At 35.7% G+C, this 24,008-nt stretch overlaps 1 protein-coding gene across 4 annotated transcripts in view; it reads left to right on the forward strand.

Moving 5' to 3' along the window:
* Positions 1 to 24,008, forward strand: part of TMTC2 (transmembrane and tetratricopeptide repeat containing 2) — a 245,782-nt gene that overhangs the window by 149,280 nt on the left and 72,494 nt on the right. For all 4 annotated transcript variants that reach the window (XM_017804514.1, XM_017804515.1, XM_017804517.1 and 1 more), the window contains 2 exons: positions 12,938 to 13,052; positions 23,486 to 23,571. In XM_017804514.1, the coding sequence (XP_017660003.1) occupies positions 12,938 to 13,052; positions 23,486 to 23,571 (201 nt within the window). The remainder of the gene's footprint in view (positions 1 to 12,937; positions 13,053 to 23,485; positions 23,572 to 24,008) is intronic.

The raw sequence follows: 24,008 nt of genomic DNA on the forward strand, positions 1-24,008 counted from the left end.
TTTTGTCAATCATTGACTGTGTGGAAAAAATACTCAAAAGCATGAGGCAAGGATTATCTCTTAAACCCCCCCCCAAAATACACTGTGGAAGAATCAAGTGAGACAAGAGTGGTAATACTGCCTCCAAGCTACCATGTGTGTGCCAGCTTCCCTGGTTGCCTCAGTGTGTGGCAGACAGCTGCCGTCCCTTGGCTGGTGGATTCGTAATGAGGACTTGGGATGCCTTAGCTGCATTTTTCTGGTCTTGTTCTGCTGTTTTGGTTATGACTGGTATTTCAAATAACTTTAAAGTGATCCAAGCATTACCTTTTTACAGCTTGTCAGCACTTGAGGGAGAAATAGGCAAGACTGTTTGATTTAGTTTATGGATCCTGAAATGGGTGTATGCATGTTTTGACCCTAGGAGGGAAAGGCTGTGTTTCTCTGTGCTACCTTCAACTTAATGAGCAACCCAACTGATATAAAACCATTCCCATTATCTGAGTGTTCTTTTGTAGTGAAAGAAGCCTCCCAAAATGTAAAAACAAATAAAAAAAGTTAAAAGTGGGTGGTGGCTGTCATGTGGTTTTCCATTACTGTGGATCATTCTGTGGTGATGATTACCTCTTGTTTAATATAAAATTATAATGACACACAAAATAATTGTGCTCATTATGCCTCATCAACTATAGTTTTCTCTGTAGTACCAAAAGTAAGCTTGAAAAAGCATAATCTTTTTCCTCTGGGCCGTTTCATACCTTACAGTCCATATTTGAACATCAAAGGTCATCACATATTTAATGTACCTGTTACAGACACTGATTAAGGAAGTAGAAAATAACAGAGAGAGGCTTAGACAGCTAGACTGCCACAGAAGTATTAGTTGCTTGGTCATATTTACTGATAAAATTTTAGTCTCCTGGTATTTGCCATGACATTTGTAAGTAAGCTTTGAAGATCGTTCCTGGAAATAGTTGACCAACTACACCACATGGATGCTGAACTTTAGCCATGCATTCAGGTTTTGCTAAATTTTTGTATGGGGCTACTGTTTTTGAAATGGAATGTACAGCAAGAACAGATACTAGGCTGCTTCCAAAAGCCATATTACTGCATTATTGTGGCTCTACACCTGCTCTGATAAGCCCTGTGTAAACCCTGACTAAAGTTGGCCTTACAGCTGTTGTCTTCAGAATCAGTTCTGCATGTTGCTCAGGTGTTTGTCCTTTTCCATCAGGTATTAGTGTTAGTGAAATGTTCTGTGTTCACATCTTGTGCAAGTCATTGGGACTTGCATATGTGCTTTAGTCTTTTCCTGAATCAGTTCTGCAGGAGAAAAAAAGTCCTTAATATTCATTACATGAAGACAAAGTTTGGGTGAGAGTATTGAGTTTTTTGGTTCAAATAAGCTCTACTGTCAGAGTTGAATTGTTTAGATGATTCTGGTGATTGACACAAACACTAAAATTAAATAAATAAAAATTTCTTTGCAGATTTTGCAAAATTGTTCACCTGTGTGAAACACAGATCACCTGTGTTTTAAAGTTAGTATTATCTACCTCTTACAATCCCACTTTGAGTTAAACATCCTGTTCTTAGAATCTTGCTTCTTGAAGTCATTACCCCATTGTTCTCAGTGGGCACAAGTAGGACCAAGACATGGTGTTGACAGAGAATAATATAGAACTTTTTCCAAACAAATACAGAAACCATTGTACTCCTATATTTCTACTCTTCTTCCTACTCTGAGTTCTTATGAATGTGAATCATTCAATTTTGCTTAATGTTTTCAGAAGATATTATAATAATGAAATACTCTTCTGAACCACAATGCTCCTTTTCCCTGTCCTACTTTGCTCTTTTTTTTTTTCCTTTTTCAACAGGGTTGTGAGATCTTCCTGCCTTGTTCTGCTACATTTGTGCTTTAAAGAACTTCCTTTACTTCTTTGGCATCTTTGGCATTCCACCTTGATCAGTTGTATTCCCTGGAACTTCATCTTTCTTTTTAAATTTTTGTTTCTTTTTTCTCTTTCCCTCCCCCTTATCATCAGTTTAGCATAGGATTGGTAAGGACTGCTGCTTTATTCATGTATGAATGCCAAGATATGAAGTTCAGATTGTGAAACTTCTTAGTTGAACAGTGCGTGAGGTAGCTGTATGCTCATCTGAGCAGTCATTAAAAAGGTGGCAAGTGCATTTTTCTTTCATTTGTAGTTTTAATGTCATTTTATGTAGTTAGTTTACTGTTTAGTTTGCTAATACTATCTGCTAAATAAAATTGAAGGAATCCTTAAAGCTGAATTTAGATTATTTAATCTCTCTATGAAGCATAATACTTGTTTTTCAATCTGAACTGAGAAAAATATTCTCTCTGCTTTTAATATTTTTTAAATACTAATTTTGAATTTATTATCCAAGTTGAATAGTTTGTAGTATTAATTTCCTCTTTATTTTACCATAACTAATGAGCTAGCAAAAGTATTTGCTATATGAACAGTTTTAAGTGTTAGTGTAAGGGGAAAGAAATGAATCATGTGAGTTGGTTTTGTTCCATTTCATTTACATAAATTGGTTATTGTTAAAAAGGCACCCAAATTTACTCTTACTGAAGAGTTGGTCCTCTGACATAAAAAAATTAAAAAATAAAAAAATCCTTTTTTTTATGCCCATTATTGTAGAGATTGTGTACTCTAGTTCTGTGCACTTGGGTAGAAGTAAATACTAGAAGCTGTCTCCATCTAATTTGATAGCTTGCTGCCGTTACCCTTGTCTGCTCTTAGAAAATAATTTCCTAGTAGTAATCACTGTCAGTAAGTAGTCTCTTCTTCAGCAGGCAGTGAAAATACCAACTAACAGTGCAGTGAAGAAAACCAATTTTAATACTTTGTACTAAACTAGGTAAAGAAACCATATTTCCTTCAAAGAAAAAGGATTCAATAAAACATTCTTTTCCATTATTATTAATATTTTTGTATCACTAGTGATGACTGGAGACCAAAGGAGAAAAATTATTTTAAGGTATGGCATTCTTCAAATATACTTATTAACAGGAGCTGACATTATGCTAAGAAGAAGCTGGCTTCTCCTCTAACACCTTTAGAACTTTGTTTTCAATAGCTATTGCTCTGACACACAGCTTGTTGTTCAGCACACATTTTTTATACCTCCTAAGAAGAGCAGTGTGTGTACTAACAACCACCACATTGACCGTTTGGGATTTCAGTGTTTTGGTGCATATTTCAGGTTTTTTATATGCAGCTTGGCAGTAAAACTCCAGCTCATCTTTGGCCTAACAGCCCAAAATGTTACTCTGCAAAGTAATTCTTTCTTATTCATTTGGTTTATTTAATTTCAATAATAATAAAATAATTCGAAAAGTGGTACAGTCCCATTTGTATAACATTGTACTGAATAGAAAATGTGGGGTTTGATAAACAAGGCTTAAGGAGCAATTCTGCTAATGAGCTTTACCTTAGTCTCTGAACAAACCACTTTAAACTCATTTTTTCCCTCTGGAATGGAACTCGTAAGACATTATTGTAAGAGATTGGATTATTATTTATTTATTTATTTAAATTTTGGTGATCTAAGAAGTTTTGTATTAAAACTTCTCCATATTTATGGTAGTATTATATCTCTCCTAAGGTAGTTGATGAATACATATCAGTATATATAGTCATTATAGTGATTCTTGACATATTTTTTAGTCAACTAGTTGGTCATTAGTAAGTTGTTTGTGAAACAACCATAGTTATCTAAAGCATTTGAGCATGCCACAGGCAGCTTGGCCTCAGCAAAGCAGTCTGGTTATGCCAAATATGCTGGAGAGCTGAAGAAAAATGGTTTAGAGTTCAGGTCAAAGTCTGAATTTGTTCTCCAGTGACCATGTTCTCTCTTTCAGTTCTTCAGTAGTGCTGTAATTTCCTCTGAAAACCAAGTTACTGTAGGCTATGTGCTTCTCCTTCCGCAGGATACGAAAAAGCCTGATATTCTTCCTTTTTATCTATGTAGAGGTCTGGAAGCAGGGATTTCCCCCCCCCCTCTGTTTTTCCCCTTGGAGTATGGTCCAACAGCATCTCTAATCTGTGAATCTTAAATTTCAGGAGGATAGGAAGAGAATTTATTGTTAACTACTAGCTAGACTTTTTAAAGATACAAACAATTTTGAGACATGGACTCATCAGACTGTTATTTCTTCCCCTGCCTTCCCTGAGGTGCTCTGCAAAATCATTCATCAAGCTCATCTGGGCTGAGAACTGCAGTGCAAGAAAAAAAGCCCTGGCCCCGGTGAAGGAGGAAATAGCTTTGGCAAGGTGAATTTCTTGTAGCATATCAAGTAAAATGGCTTGTTTGGTATTTTCTTTGCCAGAAAATGGTAGATTTTCTTTTCTAGTTTGACTAAAGGACAGGCCTTTGGTCCGTATTTGTGTGGTGGAACTATCCTATTTTGTTTTTCCAGAGGGAGAGAGTTACTTTTAATTAGAGGAAAACGAGATCATCTGGATTGATTCTCAAGCTGAGCATGCTTAAATGCATTAGATAGTCATCCCATTGTTTCATTATTTTGCCTTTTTTCAAAATATGTCAACTCTGAAAAATTTCTTTTTATGTAAAGATTTTTTTCCTATGAGTTACATGACTTCATTTTCCTATCTGTAATGGATTTCATATCGGTACATATTGAGGTCACCTTACTTAAATCTGGTAGAGAAACTAACCTTTAATATGGACAGGACAGTAATTTAAATTTATACCACTTCTGTTAGTGTAAAATCCCAGTGTAGATAGATAAATACAAGTATTTTATGAAGATTTCAAATACCCCTCCTTTGTAACAGGGAGTTTTATTAACAATTAAACTATCATCATTGCCAACCCTCATGCATCCAAAAAGTAAATGATGGCTGATGCAGTTATAGTATGCATAAAAGGCCTGCATTTAGTTTTGTTTTAAATTACAGAAAAGATCACAAAATCGAATGGCTGAGTGCTCAATGCCATTTCTGTCTCTTGAATCCTCTAGCACACTGACCTTTTCTTTGAGGTCTTAAAATACAAAATTTTGGAATATAGAGTATTAAAGATGCTAGTTAATAGTTGTAGTGTCTTTAATTAATGTCACCTCCTTGCTTGAGTCAGTTTGGAACTCTGAGAAATTCCTCAGGGTTAATCCTGGGATGACTGGGGTGCCTAGACATTGTCCTCTTGTTCTCCTTGTATTCTTCTGCTCCTTTGTCCTCATTTCATTTTATTGCATGATTTAGATCCATTGTCTCTACAAAATATGGTTCCTTATAACATGAGACTTCTGGGTCAGTACTGTTCTCAGCTCTGTTCCTGACCATTGTGAAGTTTCATGGAATAGGAACTTTGTGGCAGTAATGTTTTACGGTGTTCACACATGTACAGTGCAAAAGTGTGATCGGGCTCTGATTGAACAGAACGGTAACTAGATTAGATGTTAAGGGTATTGTGATCTCCTTTTTCTCTTTTTTTTCCCTAACCTGGATCAGTTTAGTTGTCTGATTTGTACCATACCCTTCCCAAAAATCATTTTAGCATGAGGAAGTGTGTGGCAGAACTGATGGCCTGGGGGTGCTAGGTGCAGAAATTGCTTAAAACAGTGATTTCACCAGAGCCACTGTGTCGTGAAACATTGCCCTGAAGTAATCTCTGGCAGTTATCTCCTTTGACAATGGGATTTCCATTGAAATAAAATATAATCTATGTTTATCAGTCTTTCATTATTACCTTTCTATCAGATGAAAAGGTCATGCACAGAAGTGTGCCAACGCAGCTCAGGAAGTAGAAAACTTTTATTCTCAACTAGTCTGTGTTCTTGCAGTATCTTTAGCAGAGTTGCAACATTAAACGAAGTCAAGTTGTACAAAGACTGGGAAATGAGAGGACATATCCAAAATAATGTGTATGTTGGTGTTTTTTATTTGTTTATCTATTTATAGAGAACACCTATGACATTGAGAGCACCTATTTGTTGAGAGCACCTATTTGTTGAGAGCACCATTGCAGTGAGGTTGTGAGTTCTGGTTTGAGTCTTTTTAGAGGTTCTGCAGTATCAACACTGGTTTTAAGGGCTGAATCTGGTTTACAGGACAGCTTTGTCTGTAGTATTGTCTTGTAGTATTATCTTTTTGTTGTGGGAGAAGTGTAAAGGCTGTACATGTAGCACACTGGCTGCACGGAGGCAGCTCCTGAGAGATGTGAGATAGTATCACCATCAGAGAGATGAGCGATTGGGAAGCATATTTCTTTCTGATTTTGTCTGTTGACTAGTACTGAGAGAGGGCTGTGCTGAGTTTCTGTAGTGCTACCCTGAAAATATTTTACATTTTACTTAACCGAAAACAGTAAGTTTTCAGTTTGATCCTGTGGCACCTCAAACAAAGGCAATGGTGAGAATTTCTTCATACTGTAATCTGTCAGGGTATATAGGAGAAGTGTGAGTATGGGAGTTAAGCATACTCTCATACTTTTCATTGATGGCTCACTTTAGTATTCAGCCAGATGGTGGAGCACTCACACACTCAAGACTAGGTTCATCAAAGCTGATTGGATTACCAAAATCTGCAAATATGTCCTAGGCAGAATGAGTCCGTACTCTAGACTAAACAGAGTAAATGGTGAAGCCAAAGAACACTTTAACAGCTGCTCAATCTCATCTCTCAGGTTCATTGAACTGAGTCACTGTGCTATCCTTTGCGGAGGAAAAGTTAATTTTTTGTAACATAGCAAGTGAAGTGGGTGTATCAGGCAGTGATGCTGAGCAGTAGAGAGTCATGCACTGGTACACATTTGCATCAGAGTTTCAGAACTAAGAAACAAAACTGAAGCACTGCCTGCCAAAAGTGAGTTGGTTAGTACCCGTGCTGACATGGTGTTGGATAGCTTTCAGAGACTGCATAGTTTTCAATTCTGTTTTTCTTTCACCTGCTGTCATTACAAAAGCCCTGCAATTGATCAGCAAATGAACTGTTGAACAAATGATATAAATAAGTTTGCCTCAACATTACCACATAGCCATTGATATTAAAAAAATAAAATCAATGTGCAAAGTAGATCAAGCTCATAAATTATGGGTATATAGGAACCATTTATCCCACCAGGAAACAGGAGACAGGGCAGTTTTGCGGTCGACTTAGCAAAATGGGGTAACTTGATCAAGATATTCTATTAATAAGTGAAGTTTTTAGAGGATAATTATTGCAAATGATATGCATGAATTTATGACATATTTTGAAAAAAGATTACTATTTCTTTGAAATGACAGGAAAAATATAAATACCTTGTAGAAACCATCATAAAGGACTTATGCAAAACCTGTTCCACTTCGAAAGTACTAACCTGTAGCATTTAAATGAACTTTTCCATTCTCAAACTACTTAAAAACATTATCTAATTAGATTTCTGAATATCTTTGTGAGAGATAGTAGCTCTGTATGGTAGAAAAACTGTATTAGATGTTGAGCTCTCTTCGTTACTTTTTTTTGAGTGTGCAACTGAGCTTTCAGAGGTTTATTGGGGAAACCTGTTGTTCCTCTGTTCACGAAACTGTTTCTCCCTCAAGAACAAAGTGATCACCTGATGGAATGCGAATGCTAGAGACTGGAGCAGCACTCTGCTTTATCAAGTAGTACTCTTTTCAACAAAAAGGAAAAGTGGTTTTCTTCATAGCTATGATTATAACCTTTCAAATGTGAGTAATATAACTGGTGCTGTGCTGTTTCTTCACACTTATCCAACAAAGGTAGTTTGGAATATTTGGATATTGGATACTTGTTTACCTCTGTTGCAAGTATCAGTCTTTATTTTTTTTTTTTTTCCTCCAGTAGGATGAATTTCTATTTACAAACCTTGGTCTTAATGTTTCAGCTTATGTCTCATGAAGTAGATCACGCTCAGAAGTCCTCAAAAGACTTAAAGGAATGACAGATTTTCCAGCTTTTTTTTTTTTTAAATCATTTTATTTTAAGCAGTCAGATACTTTGTATGCTCCCAGATGTGTGTTATGAAGGTCGACCCTTTAACAGAAGTTAAGAATATAGATCAAAATATAAAATGCATAGACAAATATCAGTCTTCTCACAAAGTTTAGACTGTAAGTAATGTAGTTTACTTGGCCCTTGTTTTGTGAGGATACTAATTATGTGGGGATATATTCCTTACATTTCTCTTCTGTATTGCAAGAACAGAATCATAGAATCACAGAATATGCTGAGTTGGAGGGGACCCACACGAATCTTTGAGTCCAATCTTAGCCCTGCACAGGACCATCCCCAACAGTCACACCATGTGCCTGAGAGTACTGTATTGTGCCTGAGGATTGTAATGAGAGGGAATGCAAACTGGAACTGCTGTTTCTAATTTCACAAGCTAAAGAGTAGTAAATAATGCACAAATATCTGTAAAGCTCCACAGAGGTTTTCTTGGCCTGATGTGCATTTTTCTGTGAACTAAAGCTTCTAGTTTGGAACTGCTGACAAGTTGATTACAAATGACTTGGCTGTTTCCTAAATACTTCAGTCTTTGTTCAAGTAGTTTATTTCACTCCAATAATAATCTAGTCCGCACTCTTTAATAATTCATCTATTTATGGTTTAACTTTTGTTTTGTAAGTCTAATAACTTGATGTGAGAACAGTATTAAAAAAAATTCAGTAATTTGTTCCTGTGAATTGTGAATATCACAGATCAATTTTTTTAGGTCCTACATTTTACTTCATTAGTTTTCAAGTACGTTTTCTTCTACTAAAGTTTGCAAAAGACAGTGTTTATGGCATAACATACTAGGAAAGGCAGCATTTTCCTTTTCTATATTATTTTTAAAAGTTCACCAGGTTATATTTTAATGATTTAATAGTCAATTTTTGTTGGATTTTTTTCTCTCCATGTTTCAGCAGAGGTGTTTGGACACAGATATGTTAATAGGTTGTGAGTTTCCAAATAGATTTTATTATTATCAATTTTTTCATGTATTATATAGGGGTGACAGGTAGGAAGGAGAATCCTGCTTAAATACTTTGAGTTATCTCTGTTAATAATTTGTGGTTTTATTTTTTTTTTTATTTAAAGCAAACTTTTGGATCAAGTAATCCACATATATGCTTTTAACCCACCTGAGTGCTCTTCTCTGACACTTTGTTGCTTTGTAATTTCCATTTCACTGAATAGCATAGCATGATTCTTGATTCAATAGAAAGGGAAAGTTTTATTTAAATGAAGATATTTGCACTCATTCATTTCCATTTCACATTTGTTTTCATAATTCAATTGCAAGCTGAAAGTTTACCTGTTCTCTTTAGTAAAATGTGCATCTTAAATCCAGGCAGATTAGACTGGACAACGTTGTTCTTCTTTGCTGTTGTTTGCCTTGCTCTCTTCCTGAATGAAGGTGCTTAGAGAAGGTTTAATATACCAACCTGGTATTTTTCAGTCTTGGTAAATCTTAATCCTCAGTTTCAATTAGATAGTTGAGAAATTAGGCATGTTAAACTTGAGGCTGAAATTTCTCATGTTCATTTTCATTTTGAAAGCACTTAAATGCCTGGTGGCATAAATACAATATTTAAAGTTTAATAGAAATCTAGTTTGATATGGCCAAAATTATAAAACCTAAACAATTGTTTATTTTCCTACTTAGCTATAAATAATATTTCTTTCTATTTATTTTTAAAAAACCCTCCAACAAACAGCAGAACAAAACCCCTTTAAAAAGTTTCATTTTCCTGCTAAGAAAGGTAACTAGTGTAGAAATTCTCAAGCATTGGGAGATTTTTCAGTTTATAAATGACTTATGATAGAGGTGATGAAATGGATTTAATTTTTAATATACCCATTTATACTGAGTATGATATATAGAAAATTAAGCAATTAAATAAAGTTTAAATGGATTGACTGTTTTGTAGGTGAAATGTGAATGTTACATTTGTTCCCATGCTATGATGGAGTATTATTTCTAAAATTGGTCTCTTTTTTTGTTCACAGGGAATTAAGCAGCAGGCAGAAAGTAAATATTGCAAAGCTCTTTCATTCACAGCTTGCTTTTCTCTTTTGCTGAATAAGGTCTTCTATAGGTGAAAATTTGAATTTTTAATTAAAGATTAAATTGCTGTGTGTATATATAATTGTATATTTTCATTTCCCCCCATGTACAAAATGGAAAATAGTGGACTGCTGAACTTTAGTTGGAGTTGTAGGTATGTTTTTAACAGGGATGTGGCTTCACTTAGGTATAACTTTGTTTCTGTTTCTGAATGTGCCCGTAGTTGAACTGATGTTGTTACAGTTTTGCAGGAAAAATTTTGTTTGAGATGTGGCAGTTAATGATTGAAATTCTTTGTTTTTCCTGTGGTTAGTTGCACTACTTAAGACAAAGCAGGAGTGAAGTTCTTGAGTATCTCTTGTAGCCTCTTTTCCATGTATGCGTACCATCCTCTTTTACCCTCCCTCATATACCAAAAACCAAGAGGATGTGGTTGCTGCAGATATTAGCTGTTCATAACTTCTAGGGCTTATGAATATGATCTCTACTCATAAGAATTTATTCTGCAATATGTTCTGTATAGCTTCATCTCCAGTCAGAACTAGGTCATTCATCTAACTAATTCTGTATTTAAATAGATGGGAAGATTTATACTAAGCTTTTACAGTTCAGATAAGTAAAAAGACCTGTTTTTCATGTCTCTATTAGTGATAAATTGTGAGATTATCATGTTTTATGTTTGCTATTTTCTACTACTATCACTTCTTCTAATGCATCACATAAGGTTAATCATTCACAGTTTTAGAATTTTAGAGAAAAGTCTAAATGGAATACATTTAAAATGAAATAATGCCAATTAATTATTGATTGATATTAAAAACTTGACACATTATTTTGCAAAACATAACTTAAAGTATTGCCGTAAAAGTTATATTAACTCAGATAAATATTAGAGCTCACGGTATGAAATGAAATGTAGAGGAGAAAATATTACAATTAACAGTGGTAACAGTGTGTTTCCAGTCTAACAGATGAAAAGATGAACTGAATCATTCTTCTGTGGATCCTTTCAGTTACTGAGCTTCAGAATGTTTGGGAGTAAACAACTATATAGCAGGAAATTTTTATCAGTAGTCCAAACGGTCTTTTGATATAAAACTCTGTTATGGGAGATCAGAGTGAAAACAAAAGTACCTACGGATTATATGGAACATACAGTTATGTCAAGTTGGATGACCATGTGCTGCAGAAGCAATATCAGGATATGTTTTCACAAATTAATTTAAAAACCATATAAAAATCTCTGTTTTTCTTATAAGCATTAATGCTTACAGACTGGCTAGTCACCTTAATTGGTGCTTCCAAAACGTTTTCTGCATGTAAAAAGGAAGAGTAGCAGTAATGGGGAAATAAATGCAGAATTCTGAACATATGATAGCAAAGAGTGTAAAAGTTGAGTGACTTTGAGAATAGTTTTAGCAGCTTTACTTCAAAGTGATGAAACATTTTTGTGACTTTTGTTAATTTATTGATAAATAATGTTTGAATTATTTCTCATCTTATCAAGTACTAGGTTAACTGAAGTGACTCACAGAAATGTTTTCTTTTCTCATGGAAATATTGCATTTATTTTTTTCCTTTGGCTTTGCAGAATATGTTGTGCACAGTTGGATGACATGATTTTTATGAATACTAAATTGATTTAATATATTTTTCCCAGCAACGATTAGTTTATTCTGCTCAGAGGAAATTCTGTTCCATCCTTACGATAGGATGATTCTGCAGCAAACCACAGTAGCTTGAAAGCAATGCACTTTCTGAGGAAAAAACACACATCACAATTATCAACCTATTTAGCAATGTTAGATCAAAACTACACTGAAATTTTGCATTGAGCAAGATTGATGCAAATTCTTGTAAAAACAGGGCTTGACTAGAGCATCAGCATTAACTGCTACTTGAGCTGATGTTTGTGGTTAGTATGTCTGGAGGGAAGAATATTTTGACATATATTTGTGTTTGGTGGAAAGAGCATGCATAATCTTTCCATTGTTTTTTCTCATTAAAAAATACATGTGTGAAAGTAGAACTTTTTATGAAACAACTTTGATGTATTTATAAGCATAATGTGGTTTGGTTTTTTTTCCCATGTACACACACATACACTATAACTACAATGCCAGTTAAACTAGCTTTCTAAATTCTTAGTAGCATGGGCTGTGTTTTCAATAAAATGTTAGTTCCAATTCCTTTTTTAAGTAGTTTTTGTGCTACTCAACAAAACTGCAAAGGGAACATGTGGAGCCTTAAATATTTTTTTACCTGAAGTCCTTTATAGATGGGCTATAAAAGCACACTGTGTAACATAATAAATTGTATGGAAAGGAACCACATGTTTTCCTGGTAGAAAAAATGCATTTTAGTGATCTGTGTAGTATGTTTATATTCATATGGCATATTTTTAATCCTGGTTACTTACCTAACCGTTCTTTCAATTCTTTGATCATATGTCAAATTTCCATACTTCAGTGAGGGCTACATCTTCTCTGGGAAATTTCTTGCTGTTTAGGGTCAATAGGCTTAAAAAAATGCTAAAACTAGGAAGATGCCCCAGATCCACATTTCAGTATGTGGATTTTTATTTAGAGGTGATATAAAATAAAATGGTCCCTTGCCTTTGCTACAGTAATTTCTAAAGCATGGAGACATATATTTTTTTAAAATTTCCTTTTCCCACCTGAATGCATGTAAATCACCTCTATGAAATGTGAGTCTCACAATAAGAGATCCAGAGATCCAGAAAACTGGGGGAAAAAAAATAACCAACCTCCCCTCCTGTTCCATAAAAATAGTTTCTTTGTGAGGTTTGTCTCCCTGAGGAACTTCTTGATACTTGGATACTCTGTCATGTGTAATTGGATTGTAGCTGTTTCTGAATACTGTTTTCTCCTCTTGACAGCATGGGGTAACCTTGGAAATGTTCTCAAGAGCCAGAGCAAGATTTCTGAAGCTGAAAGCGCCTACAGAAATGCCTTGTACTACCGCAGCAACATGGCGGATATGCTCTATAATTTGTGAGTATGTGTGGCTTTCCTGAAGTTGAATTGTCTTTGAAACCTGTTGTGAATGGAGCTATTGATTTACTTCCTGGAAAGGGAGACGATGTTATTTGTTGCTTTCTAGCAGTCATTTAATTAATTGTGCTCCTTAAACTATGGAGTTGACAAGGTTTTTTCTTGGTCAACATTATTGTAGTATTCATGTAATGGGTATGGAGAAGGTAAACTTAAAATCTGCTTTAAAAGAATTAAAAAAAACCCCACACTAAATAAAGTACCAATAGATGAGTTGTCAGCTGTGACCTTCAATCTGTTTCTAACTCCACTAAGTTGTAGAGGTGTTATTTAGACTTCTCTTTTAAGTCTGAATAACACTTGGTGGGAGAGGCGTATGTAAGCACTTCCAAGCAAAGACCAATACCCCTCTGTAATGTTAAAACAGCAAATTAGTTTTCTCCTGTGACTGACTTCAGAGCAGCATAGGTTAAACAAAGTTTAATTACTAGAACCCTGTTGTAAGTGTGTAAGAGGATAAATAACATGAGCATCAAAATAATTATACAGCAGGGAGAAAGATTTCCTAACTCATTAATGTACCAGATCATAAACATAGAAGCAATTGTCATGCTAAGGTTCTCACTGAGGTGAGATCATGCTGCGTGCCCCAACAAGGAGGGGACTGATTCTCTGGCCGAATATCCCACCTGCTTCCTGCTCAGCTCTACTTGTCGTTCTGGTGCTTACCCTTCCTTCCCCTCCTGCCATGACTCAGCCAGCCCAAGCCCCTAGAGTGGGGCTCTGCTGCAAGACAGGCTCTTCACCTCCACTAGCCAAATGCTCTTGGTTCATGATGGTGTGCAGGACAAAATCCAGGTGGCTGCCATTCCATAGGTAGTAGTATGAAAACGATGTCCTGAGTACGGTACAAAAATGTGAATGTTAGATAATCAAAACGTGCAAAACTAAATTCAAGTAGTAAAGCTCTTCAAATAAATAAACAAGAAAATAATGTTCTGCCTGTAAGTCCAGTTTAAAATGGCCACTTATCTAACAATGAAGTTTACATAGTTTTCTTATCTCTGTTAGGCAGTGAAGAGTATGCAAAGCATATTTTTAAGAAGAAACTCTTTTTCATTACATTTATAAAATAACTTCTGAACACAGCAGAAAATTGGAGGAAATAAAGTGACAAGATTGATACTTGTACATTTCTCATATGCCATTCATTTTGGAGATGAAAATTATAACTATTAAAATCTTTTGAATACCTATACAGTACTTTTGTCTCTTACTCACTGTGTCATAGAGGGAAACTGAAGTTAATACCAGGGTAAGAAGAGGAAAGGGGGTTGGACAGTAAAGACAGGGATATAAAAAAATCACATTTCAGTTGTTTTGCCATTCTCAGAATAAGCTCCTAGTCTTCCAGGTTTCCACTGATATACAAAATATATGCTTATAAACCTTCATCTCTACTGAATAGAATTTTTTTTTAAATTCTACTGAATTTGTGTGGAAGGAATTTAACTAAAATGCTGATTGGAATATATAGGACATAAAGTCACCTTAAATATACCTGTGAAAGTAAAGGAAATTTAATTCTTAACCTTTCTACTACTATATTGAATGCCATAGAATCCTTTATTTTTTAAAAAATCTTCACAAAGCCATTAGTTATTCCACAGTAGTTTAAAAATCTTGCATAATTTTTTTGGTTTTGTAGTCTTTCTCAGTGTTAGGTGCTTCAAGATCCACCAGGTAAACTAGGTGGTAAATGGAGTGTTCTTTGGTATTATAAGACCACAGATGAGTCAGTTCTTTTAAGCACAAATGCTCAAGAGCTCCTTTGCAATTGAAGTCCATCCTTGACATGTAGTTCTGTGAGTGCATTTTACAAAAGACCTCTCTAATGCAAAAATGTGTCTTACATGTGCTTACAGGAGGTCTGTTAGTTTTGCTGTTTCTGGTTTTCAGTATGTGCCTTTGAAACTGAAACAGTCATTCAATAGAAGTCTGGACAAAAAGCATCCTTACAGTAATTTAGAAGCAATGTATGTGTCTCACATGTTTGTTATTGTTTCTAAACACTTACGCCTCAGTATTTGATACAAATTACTTGGCATATGCAGTCCAGTGTTCACGCACAGCAGCAACAAATCAAAGTGCTCTCTGATTGAGGAACAAATTTTTAACTCAGTTTTAATGGATAACAATCAAAGAGAGAAACTATATAAACTGAAGAGTTTGTTCTCTTTCCTTCTTTTTCAATAAATGGAAATGTGATATTGGCTTAGAAGTTGGCTATGAATACATTAAGATCTAAAGAATTTAACAGATTAGATGAATGGCTGATTTCAGTGGTATATTATTTTCTGACTGTTATAGCTTATGGTTCTGAGTTACAGCTGCTTTTGCCGTTTAGAACAATTTAAAATGCATTAATTTAGATTACATAGTTACATAATCTCCATTTGAAGGTTTGCCTGATTCCTCACGTTATTTTCTGGTGTTCAAGTATGTCAACTCTGTAATATTAAATTCCTAAACTTTTAGAGACCAGCAGAATTTTTTTATTATTATTTGGATTTCTTTAAGAAAAAAGAAAAAGGAAAGTGAAGAAATTGCAAAACTTGAGTTTAGGCTAAGGACTTGAATTATTGTTTGGAAGCTTATTTTCTGGAAGTCGCATGAAAAACTCAAAGGGTAGCTACTGTCAACTCTGAAAGCATTTGAGAATTTGAAAGCAGTTTCAGTGCAGAAGGGGTTTCATTGTTGTTTTATACTTTAAATGGAGAATGTATTACAATATGCCTTTAATGAGGTAGCTTCAAGAATACATTTAAAGTATCCTCCTATAAATAACTTCTCTGACATCTTTAGACTGCACTGCAGGTAATTTTTACTAACAAATTTCCAAGCCAACTTCTTAAATCTATGTAGCACTGCTGATTCCAGCTAGATTTCAGAGGGCAGTAAATCAGCATGAACTGAGTTATCTTTCTATGGGTTTTTTTTGTTTGGTTTTGTTTGTTTGTTTGTTTTTTAAGTCAGAAAGCTGTGTATTTCAATACTGTGAAGTACCAAGGACAGAGCTGTTGAAAAATGATAGTTTATTCTTCCAAACAAGGGAATGTTCAGTAGATTAAAAACAAAATAGTTTAGTTTGTTTTGACTTTCAGTCTTTGTTGCCCTATGATTGTTACCTTAAACTCATGGGGTTATTTGTATTGTCTCAAATTGCTTCTAATTCATGTCTAAAGTAAAATTGCTTAACAGGTAAAGGAGAGTTTTGCATACATTATTTCGCTTGTATTTAGTTCTGGCTGTGCTTAGAGTATTCTTTTGTCATCCATATTAATATTTTACATTACCTTGAGTTTCTCAGCTGATTATAAGGATGTCCTCAATCTGACATAAATATTGAATATTCCTTTAAAATTTTACTAAGTACTTGAAATGTTGTATTTTTGGAGTATACAGTGCCCTATAAAGGATGAATTTCTACCAAACAGCCATCCCCTTGCTTCTCTTCTGAAATATCTCATTTAGCCTTTAGTGATACAGGGCTGTGTATACAAGTTTATTATTGAAATAATTTAATTTCTTTGAATAAGGTTATATTATGAATTTTCATAAACTTTACATGGGAAAACTTAGGATATTATATTAATAAATGTGGATGTTTTTATGTTTCTGTTAGGTAAAGTCTCCAATAGTGGCTGAAATTTTTATCCTATAAAGTCTAGGATTGCAGAAGTGGTTTACATGCAAACTTTAACTCTTCATCCTTGGGTAAAAATCAATATGAGCAAAGTTCTTCCTTGTCTACTGTTGTTAGCCTATTTAACACCTGAAAATGTGTTCCCTGCCTTTTAAGGGTTCTGGCATAAAAATCTCCTTATCGGATACAAAAAGCACTAAAAGCAGGCTGACCTACAAACCTGTGTTGAACTGTTGTTGAACCTGCCCTGGACAAAATTCCTGCAGCAACTATGCAGTAGAAAACAAGTCAAGGTTATGGTTCCTCTTCCTTGATAGCCCAGAAGTTTTTATCATTCAGGATATGGAGTTAAAAAGCAAAGAGGATGTGTCATCTGGTATCTGCCCAAGTACTTGGTTATTGTTTTTCTCAGCTGTGAATGCAAACTTGTTGCAAACCTGCCTGGAATTAATCTCTGCTTTGCCAGCTAGCTCTTTCTCTTTCAAAGACAGAGGCTAAAATTTGTATTCTGCTATAACCATACCTTGATAAAATATTGCTGTGTTGCGAGTGACTGGTGCTGTCCTGCAGTGCAGAACTCTGCTCTGGGACACTTTGCAGGGCCTATATGAAGTACAGGTATTTTTCAAAGTAATACTGAGAGGCATTCTGTGACCTAGCTATTCAATTACATGTCTCAGTATTTGAAATTGTGGTCATTTATATTCCTTACATAAACTTTCACCATTTTATGAAATTAGGAAAATAATTGTTTGAGTCTGCCATTCAATTTCAAAGAAGGCCCCTCTTGTAAGAGGTTCTGTCCAGCTCTCTATCTGTGGTGACTACTGGGGCACATGAGGGGGAATAGAAATCTGGTTTGAGGACTGCAGACATGGCACAGCCCTGCCCATTGTCCAGAGGAGTGACAAGAACAGGAGTAGTGCTATTCCTTATACCCACGCCAGTCCTCCCTCTGTCAAGGAAACAGGAGTTGTGAGAGTGGATTTGGTGCTGCATGTGTAGTAATCCCAGTCAAACTGCACCAGTAACAGAAAAAAGGGCGATATTTGCTGACCAATTTACTTACATTTGGGAAGCTCTTCTCTAGATCTAGGAGAATGTGGCAGTTTTACTGTGCTGTCTGAAAGACTAGAGATTGTTTTGGGGTGATGGTTTTGTTTTGATTTTTTTTTTTTAAACTAATGGGACTATAGATTACTGTGCTTAGTGAATTCCACAAAGGGAATGATCATTCTTTGTATGTTTGGGCTCTTATTGAATAAAAAAGTAGGATTTATGGTTGCATCCATACCCATTAGTTTTGCAAATGACAGGGAAAGAATTGCCTTAGGCAAAGCACATCCTCTCTTGCTACGTGGCTGGAGACACTTCTGTGTAGGGAATAAAAGAGGATTATCCTCCATTTCTTTCTTTATTTGTCAGTGCAGCGTTTAGGTAAATATAGTTCTTGGTAGATAGTGCCACCTGAAATCAGTGGGAGGAACATAGCTTGAGGCATGGAAGAACTGCAGTCATGGGAAAATAATAGCTAACAGCCCATGTATTAGTTGCTATAAGCCAGTAAACAAAATCGATTAACCTATTTTAGTATTGTACCTGGCTATATTTTGTAAGTATTTCACTAAAAATGTGTTTACTTTAACCGTTACAGTACATTTATGCCAGCTTTAGTCACTAAGGAGTTTGCTTTATAAGTAGACCAGCTGGCTTTAATAGGGACTACCAACAGAAAGAAATTAATATGTAGCTTGAGAAAAAGGATAGATGATCTACCACCTGTGACTGCCTTCCCGTTCTCAAAAACATTTTTGTGCCATTAGTATTTAATGACTTTGGGTCAAAACCAAAGCAGAGGAAGAAGACAGGAAGATCTTTCATTGTTGGTCAAGCAAGGTACGTACAAGTCATCAGCTTAAAGAATTCAGGAAGGTTACAAAGAATTCAGTTGGAGGAAATGTTTTCCTGCACATATTAAATGAGCAATTATATCTATAGAGGTGATGTGCATCATTTCTAGATAGTCAGAACATTTTTTTCTTATTTTTATTTGTCTTCCTATTAGGAAAACAGGATTCTGAACCATTTCCAAAGTCACTTGGTGAAGTTTGCCACTCTTGAAAGTAGTTAGCACATATCCTCCATTTCATAAATGATTAACACTCCATTGTAAAAGTAGCTAAAAGTAATGCAGGCAAAAAAAAAATCTTTTTGTAACATTCCAGAATCTTGCTACTTATGATAGTTAGATCTTCTCTCCTAATTAATCCTAAATAAATTCATGGACAGTTTATAACTGTCTACTGGGTGTCCTATGGTTTAAGTAGCTTTTTCATTACCAAGTACTTTCAGCCTCATGATACAACAATGAGATAAGAAAACCAAGAGTAACAGCAACAGTACCAATGACAGAGGGTACAGGAAAGGAACAATTCACATGGAAACCCCCCAGTAACGGGCAATACCCGATGGCTCCTTCTGCCACGCTGCCCCCACTGCTCCCTCCGGCTCAGAACCAGCATTACCCAACTGCTCTCTTCAGCTGGGAACTGGGGCCACCCCACTGTTCCTTCTGCCACACTTGAAAGGAAGCCCTTCTCCCTGGAAGAGACTCCTTTCCCCCCACCTCCAGCAATGATGTGAGCTGAAATAACTTTCAGGTCCTAGACATGCCCTCTCCTGGCTACTGCAAAAATTACCCCTGTCCTGGCCAGAACCAGGACAGAGCCCATCTTTTCGCTTTCTGTTCATCTTGACAACCGTGAACAATTTTTAGAGCCAACTGCTTTCAGAAGCAACCCTGGGACTTGTACATGAACTCAGTGTTGCTGGAGCAGCCAGCAGAGAGCCTTGGGAATGAGTACCCTGCTGTGCTCTCAGGGCCCTTACCCTGGGATCCTTCACCAGCCCCGATGTCTTCACTGATTAGGTCCACTGATTTAGCAATGCAGTATCAAGGTTGAACTGTGCTGTTCCTCAGAACCTTGTGTCTGCCTCTCAGATGTAACGCCTAGCTGAAAATCATCTAATGGCTTAGATGCTGTGAAATACAGCAATGGAAAGGAGAATATAGGACCTGATTTGCAGTTTTGCTTGAACTGATTTTGAAATAAACAATAGTTTGTATTTGTTCCTAGAACTTACTTTATATTTTGCTCAAAACCTAAATATTTATAAGAAGCTGGTAGGGTTTTCCTTGTAGAAACTGGAGGCAGAGGCAAATATTACTCATTTATATTCCTCCTGTGTGGTGAATGAGACGGTAGACCTGTGGAAGTAATAGTGGGAAATAATGTATTTGGAGACTAGGATTATCATACTCTAAAATGAAAAGTGGAACATTTCACAGGCAGTATTAATTTTGGCAGTAACTAAATTTGAACTGTTTGGTTTTTCCATTTTGTCGGTAACTAGATAGAGATTAGTGAGTATATTTATATGCCTACATTTTATTTGAGCTTAAAGCTAGAGAGGGTGTGATTTTTTCACCTAGGAAGTGATGTATAACTGTGCCTTAAGCTCTTCTAATATTCTTTGTAAATTAAGGAGTCTTTTGCGAGTTTAATGCAATGTTCGTCATCTTAACTTCTTATCTGTTTAAATAACTATCCCTTCATGAGTGAACATCCAAGTAATTTATCTCTCAGAAGCATACTTGTCAAAGTGTTAACTATATTCAACTAAAAGTGGGGGTTTATAAAAACTTTTTCTTGACTTTGTTTAATCAGAAACTAGAACTGGAGACTCATAAATGTAGTAATTTTTTTACTACCAGAAACCACAGTGAAAACTAGCAAACAATCAGGACCAATTTCACAAGGACAAGAGACAGTTTCATGCCTGGTTAAGATTTTTTAGATTATATCCCTCTTCTTTTTCTCTTTCTTCTACCAAACCTCATAACAATATAAATAAAAAACTAATTATTTGCTGAAATTCAGCACGCAGTCTTGCGTCTCAGCAGGTTGGGTTATATATATGCAAGAGAGAGTGAGAGAGACTGATAGGCAGACTGACTGTTAATGGAAACAGATAAAAGAGAAAAGGTCTTTTGGAAGAGAAGTAGAAAAAAACCCACCCTGAAGTATCAAGTAATTAATCAAGAGCGTCAGTATTAGAGCATGCAGTGAACACAGAAGATTAATTTGTAATAATTGCAAATAAGTTATTTTAATCCCAAACCCACAAATGTTGTACGCTTACCAAAGTAATTTGTGTTGTTGAAGTTGACCAAATATTGTTACTTTTCTTAGTATGTTAAATTATTTATTCCAAAACTAAAATAAGAATGGAATTTCTTTGATAAATGGTTCTAAAAATGTGTGGTTTTGCTTTTTAAAAAATTAAGAAGCAGCTTAAATGTCAGACCAGACACCTCATTTATTTTTTCTATTAATTGTAGTGCTGTCAATAGAAAACAGGATCAAAATATCATAATTAATTTTCCTTGAAGTAATGACAGTCTATAAAAATTTTTACTGTAAACAAGATTCAGGTTCTAGAAAATTTAGAACATGTTATTTCTATCCACATGATCATACCTCTTGCTATTTGCAAGATACTTAACAGTAGTTACAAAGCGTGGTGCCACGCCAAAAGGTATCCTGAATGTTACTCCATCATTGCTCACATTACTGCAAGTACTAACTAAATGTAGGTTCTGTTAATATTAAAAGTGATTTACTACCTAATCTGAAGTTAATTGGGAGAGAGTTTCAAAGTGAGGTCATGTGGTGCAGATAGGATAGATTACAAGAAAAAGAGGATATATTCCTCCATTCTGTGAAATCCTAACCCAAGGAAGCAAACAACATGGATGGTGATTATTTCTTTAGATAACTGCCCTTCTCTTTTCTTCCCCTGAAGTTTACTGGTCTAATTCTAATTACTGGTCATTTTCTGACATGTTGAAGGATAAAAAAATCTTTTCTGATTAGTGACTGGAGATGGAAGAGGTCTAAGCTCTTTGCGGTTCAAAAAGCTATCAGCAGATAAAAACATAGAGGAAGAAAATTTCTGGAGGTTAGAGAAACTACAAATAAATGTAATACTGCTCCCATCTAACAGAAATAGCCACATTTTCCTGGGTATTTTGAGTTCCTAAAATCATAGAATCAACCAGGTTGGAAAAGACCCAAGATCATCAAGTCCAACCCTTGATCCAACACTGCCATGGTTACTAGACCACGACACTAAGTGCCACATCTGGTCTCATCTTAAAAACCTCCAGGGATAGTGAATCCACCACCTCATTGGGCAGTCCATTCCAATGTCTGCCCACTGTCTCTGTAAAGAATTTCTTCCTAATGTCTAAACTAAATCTCCCCTGGCAGACCTTAAGACTGAGCCCTCTTGTCCTACTGCTGTTGCCTGGGAGAAGAGACCAACGCCCACCTGGCTACAACCTCCTTTCAGGGAGTTGTAGAGAGTGATGAGGTCTCCCTTGAGCCTCCTCTTCTCCAGGCTAAACAAGCCCAGCTCCCTCAGCCTCTTCTCATAGAACTTGTGCTCAAGTCCCTTCATCGGCCTCGTTGCTCCTCTCTGGACCTGCTCCAGCACCTCAATATCCTTCCTGAACTGAGGGACCCAGAGCTGGACACAGTACTCCAGGTGTGGCCTCACCAGGGGAAGAATCACTTCCCTGGACCTGCTGGCCACACTGTTCCTGATCCAGGCTAGGATGCCGTTGGCCTTCTTGGCCACCTGGGCACACTGCTGGCTCCTGTTCAGATTCCTGTCAGTCCAGATTCTCAGATCCCTTTCTGGCTGGCCGCTCTCCAGCCACTCAGTCCCCAGCCTGTAGTGCTGCATGGGGTTGTTGTTGAGTTATATGACAAGGGACATTTATCCCTGGATAATAAGGTCTGAGTCTCCACTCTGAAATTACTAGTTTTTAAGGATTTTTAAATCCTTCTGGTTTTAATATATTTGTATATGCTTTTTTCAGTTTTCTAAAACTTTGGGAACACTGTAATGCTTTGTGCCTTCATTTAAGCATATAATGTGCATTCATGTCAATGGTCTCCAGACCACTTATTTCTCAGAAATTTGTGGGTGGCTGGCTGGTGTAAATTGTAATTCACAAGGATGTTTGTCTTAAAAGCTAAATTAAAGTCCATGTGTTATGGAACTGAAAGTATTCAGTATAATTTTTAATACCTCTTCAGTTAGTAAAATTGCTAAGAACATAAATAATGCAGGAAAAGTGTAACTGTTGTAGGTGCTTAGCTATACAGGAAATAATCTAGTGCAATTGCTCAACAAGGGGACTGGTTTATGTGACACATATCAAGTGCTAGGTGGTTAACTTTATCATGCATTTGAAAAAGACCTGCTTATTTCCAGTCAAGAAAAGATGACAGGCTAAACTTGAATGACTTAAAAATACCTCCATCATACTCTAGCCGCTTTAAAAAATCTCACAAGCTAATGTTTTCTCAAATGAGAAAATGAATCTTCTGGTTTCCAATAAAGTCAAGACTTCTGCAGTTAAGATCTGCTTTTTAAAAGTCATATGAATGCGCCTGATGTCTTTGAATTCATATTTTTCACAAAATAATTTTTGCACTGAATTGTTATTAAGAGAGTGGTTAAATCTCTGAAATACCAGTCAGCATATTTTTCTTTGTTACTTGAGTTTTGTTTTCAATATTTGTTTTCAAGTTACTCTTTATAGTAACCTCACTCTCTTTTCTGGTTTTCTTTTTATTTTTTTTCCCTTATGCAGAGGATTACTCCTTCAGGAAAACAGCAGGTTTTCAGAGGCATTGCATTATTATAAACTGGCAATTGGAAGCAGACCCACACTAGCTTGTAAGTATTTCAACTATACAAGGTTGTATAATATTGACTATAGTTTTATAGAAAATTTTCCTACTCTTTGATAACACTTCCTTTTTTTCAGAAGTTTTTAATTCAGAAAGGAAAAGGTGAAATTGTGCACTTGAAAGCATTTATTAATTAGTAAATAACTATGTTTAGTGTGGTACAAGGAAGAAGCACATAATGAGTTAAACTCAGAAGCATAACTAGAACTTAAAATGCTTCTTATCTGGGATGTTGAGCCACAGATACTACTGCCCAAATTTTCAGGCACTTGTTTGCTGTTCCTTACAGCCACTCTCTGGTATTTATGGTATGCATGAGTAAATAATACAAATATTTTTGAAGTCCTTTCATTTTTCCTTTCTTTCCTGGGGAAAATGGAGAATAATCATTGGGATGTTGCCAGTGATTGGTTCTAAAATTAA

This window comes from Lepidothrix coronata, unplaced genomic scaffold (genome assembly GCF_001604755.1).
Source record: "Lepidothrix coronata isolate B3197 unplaced genomic scaffold, Lepidothrix_coronata-1.0 Scaffold9, whole genome shotgun sequence".
In the NCBI taxonomy this organism is placed as follows: Eukaryota; Metazoa; Chordata; class Aves; order Passeriformes; family Pipridae; genus Lepidothrix; species Lepidothrix coronata.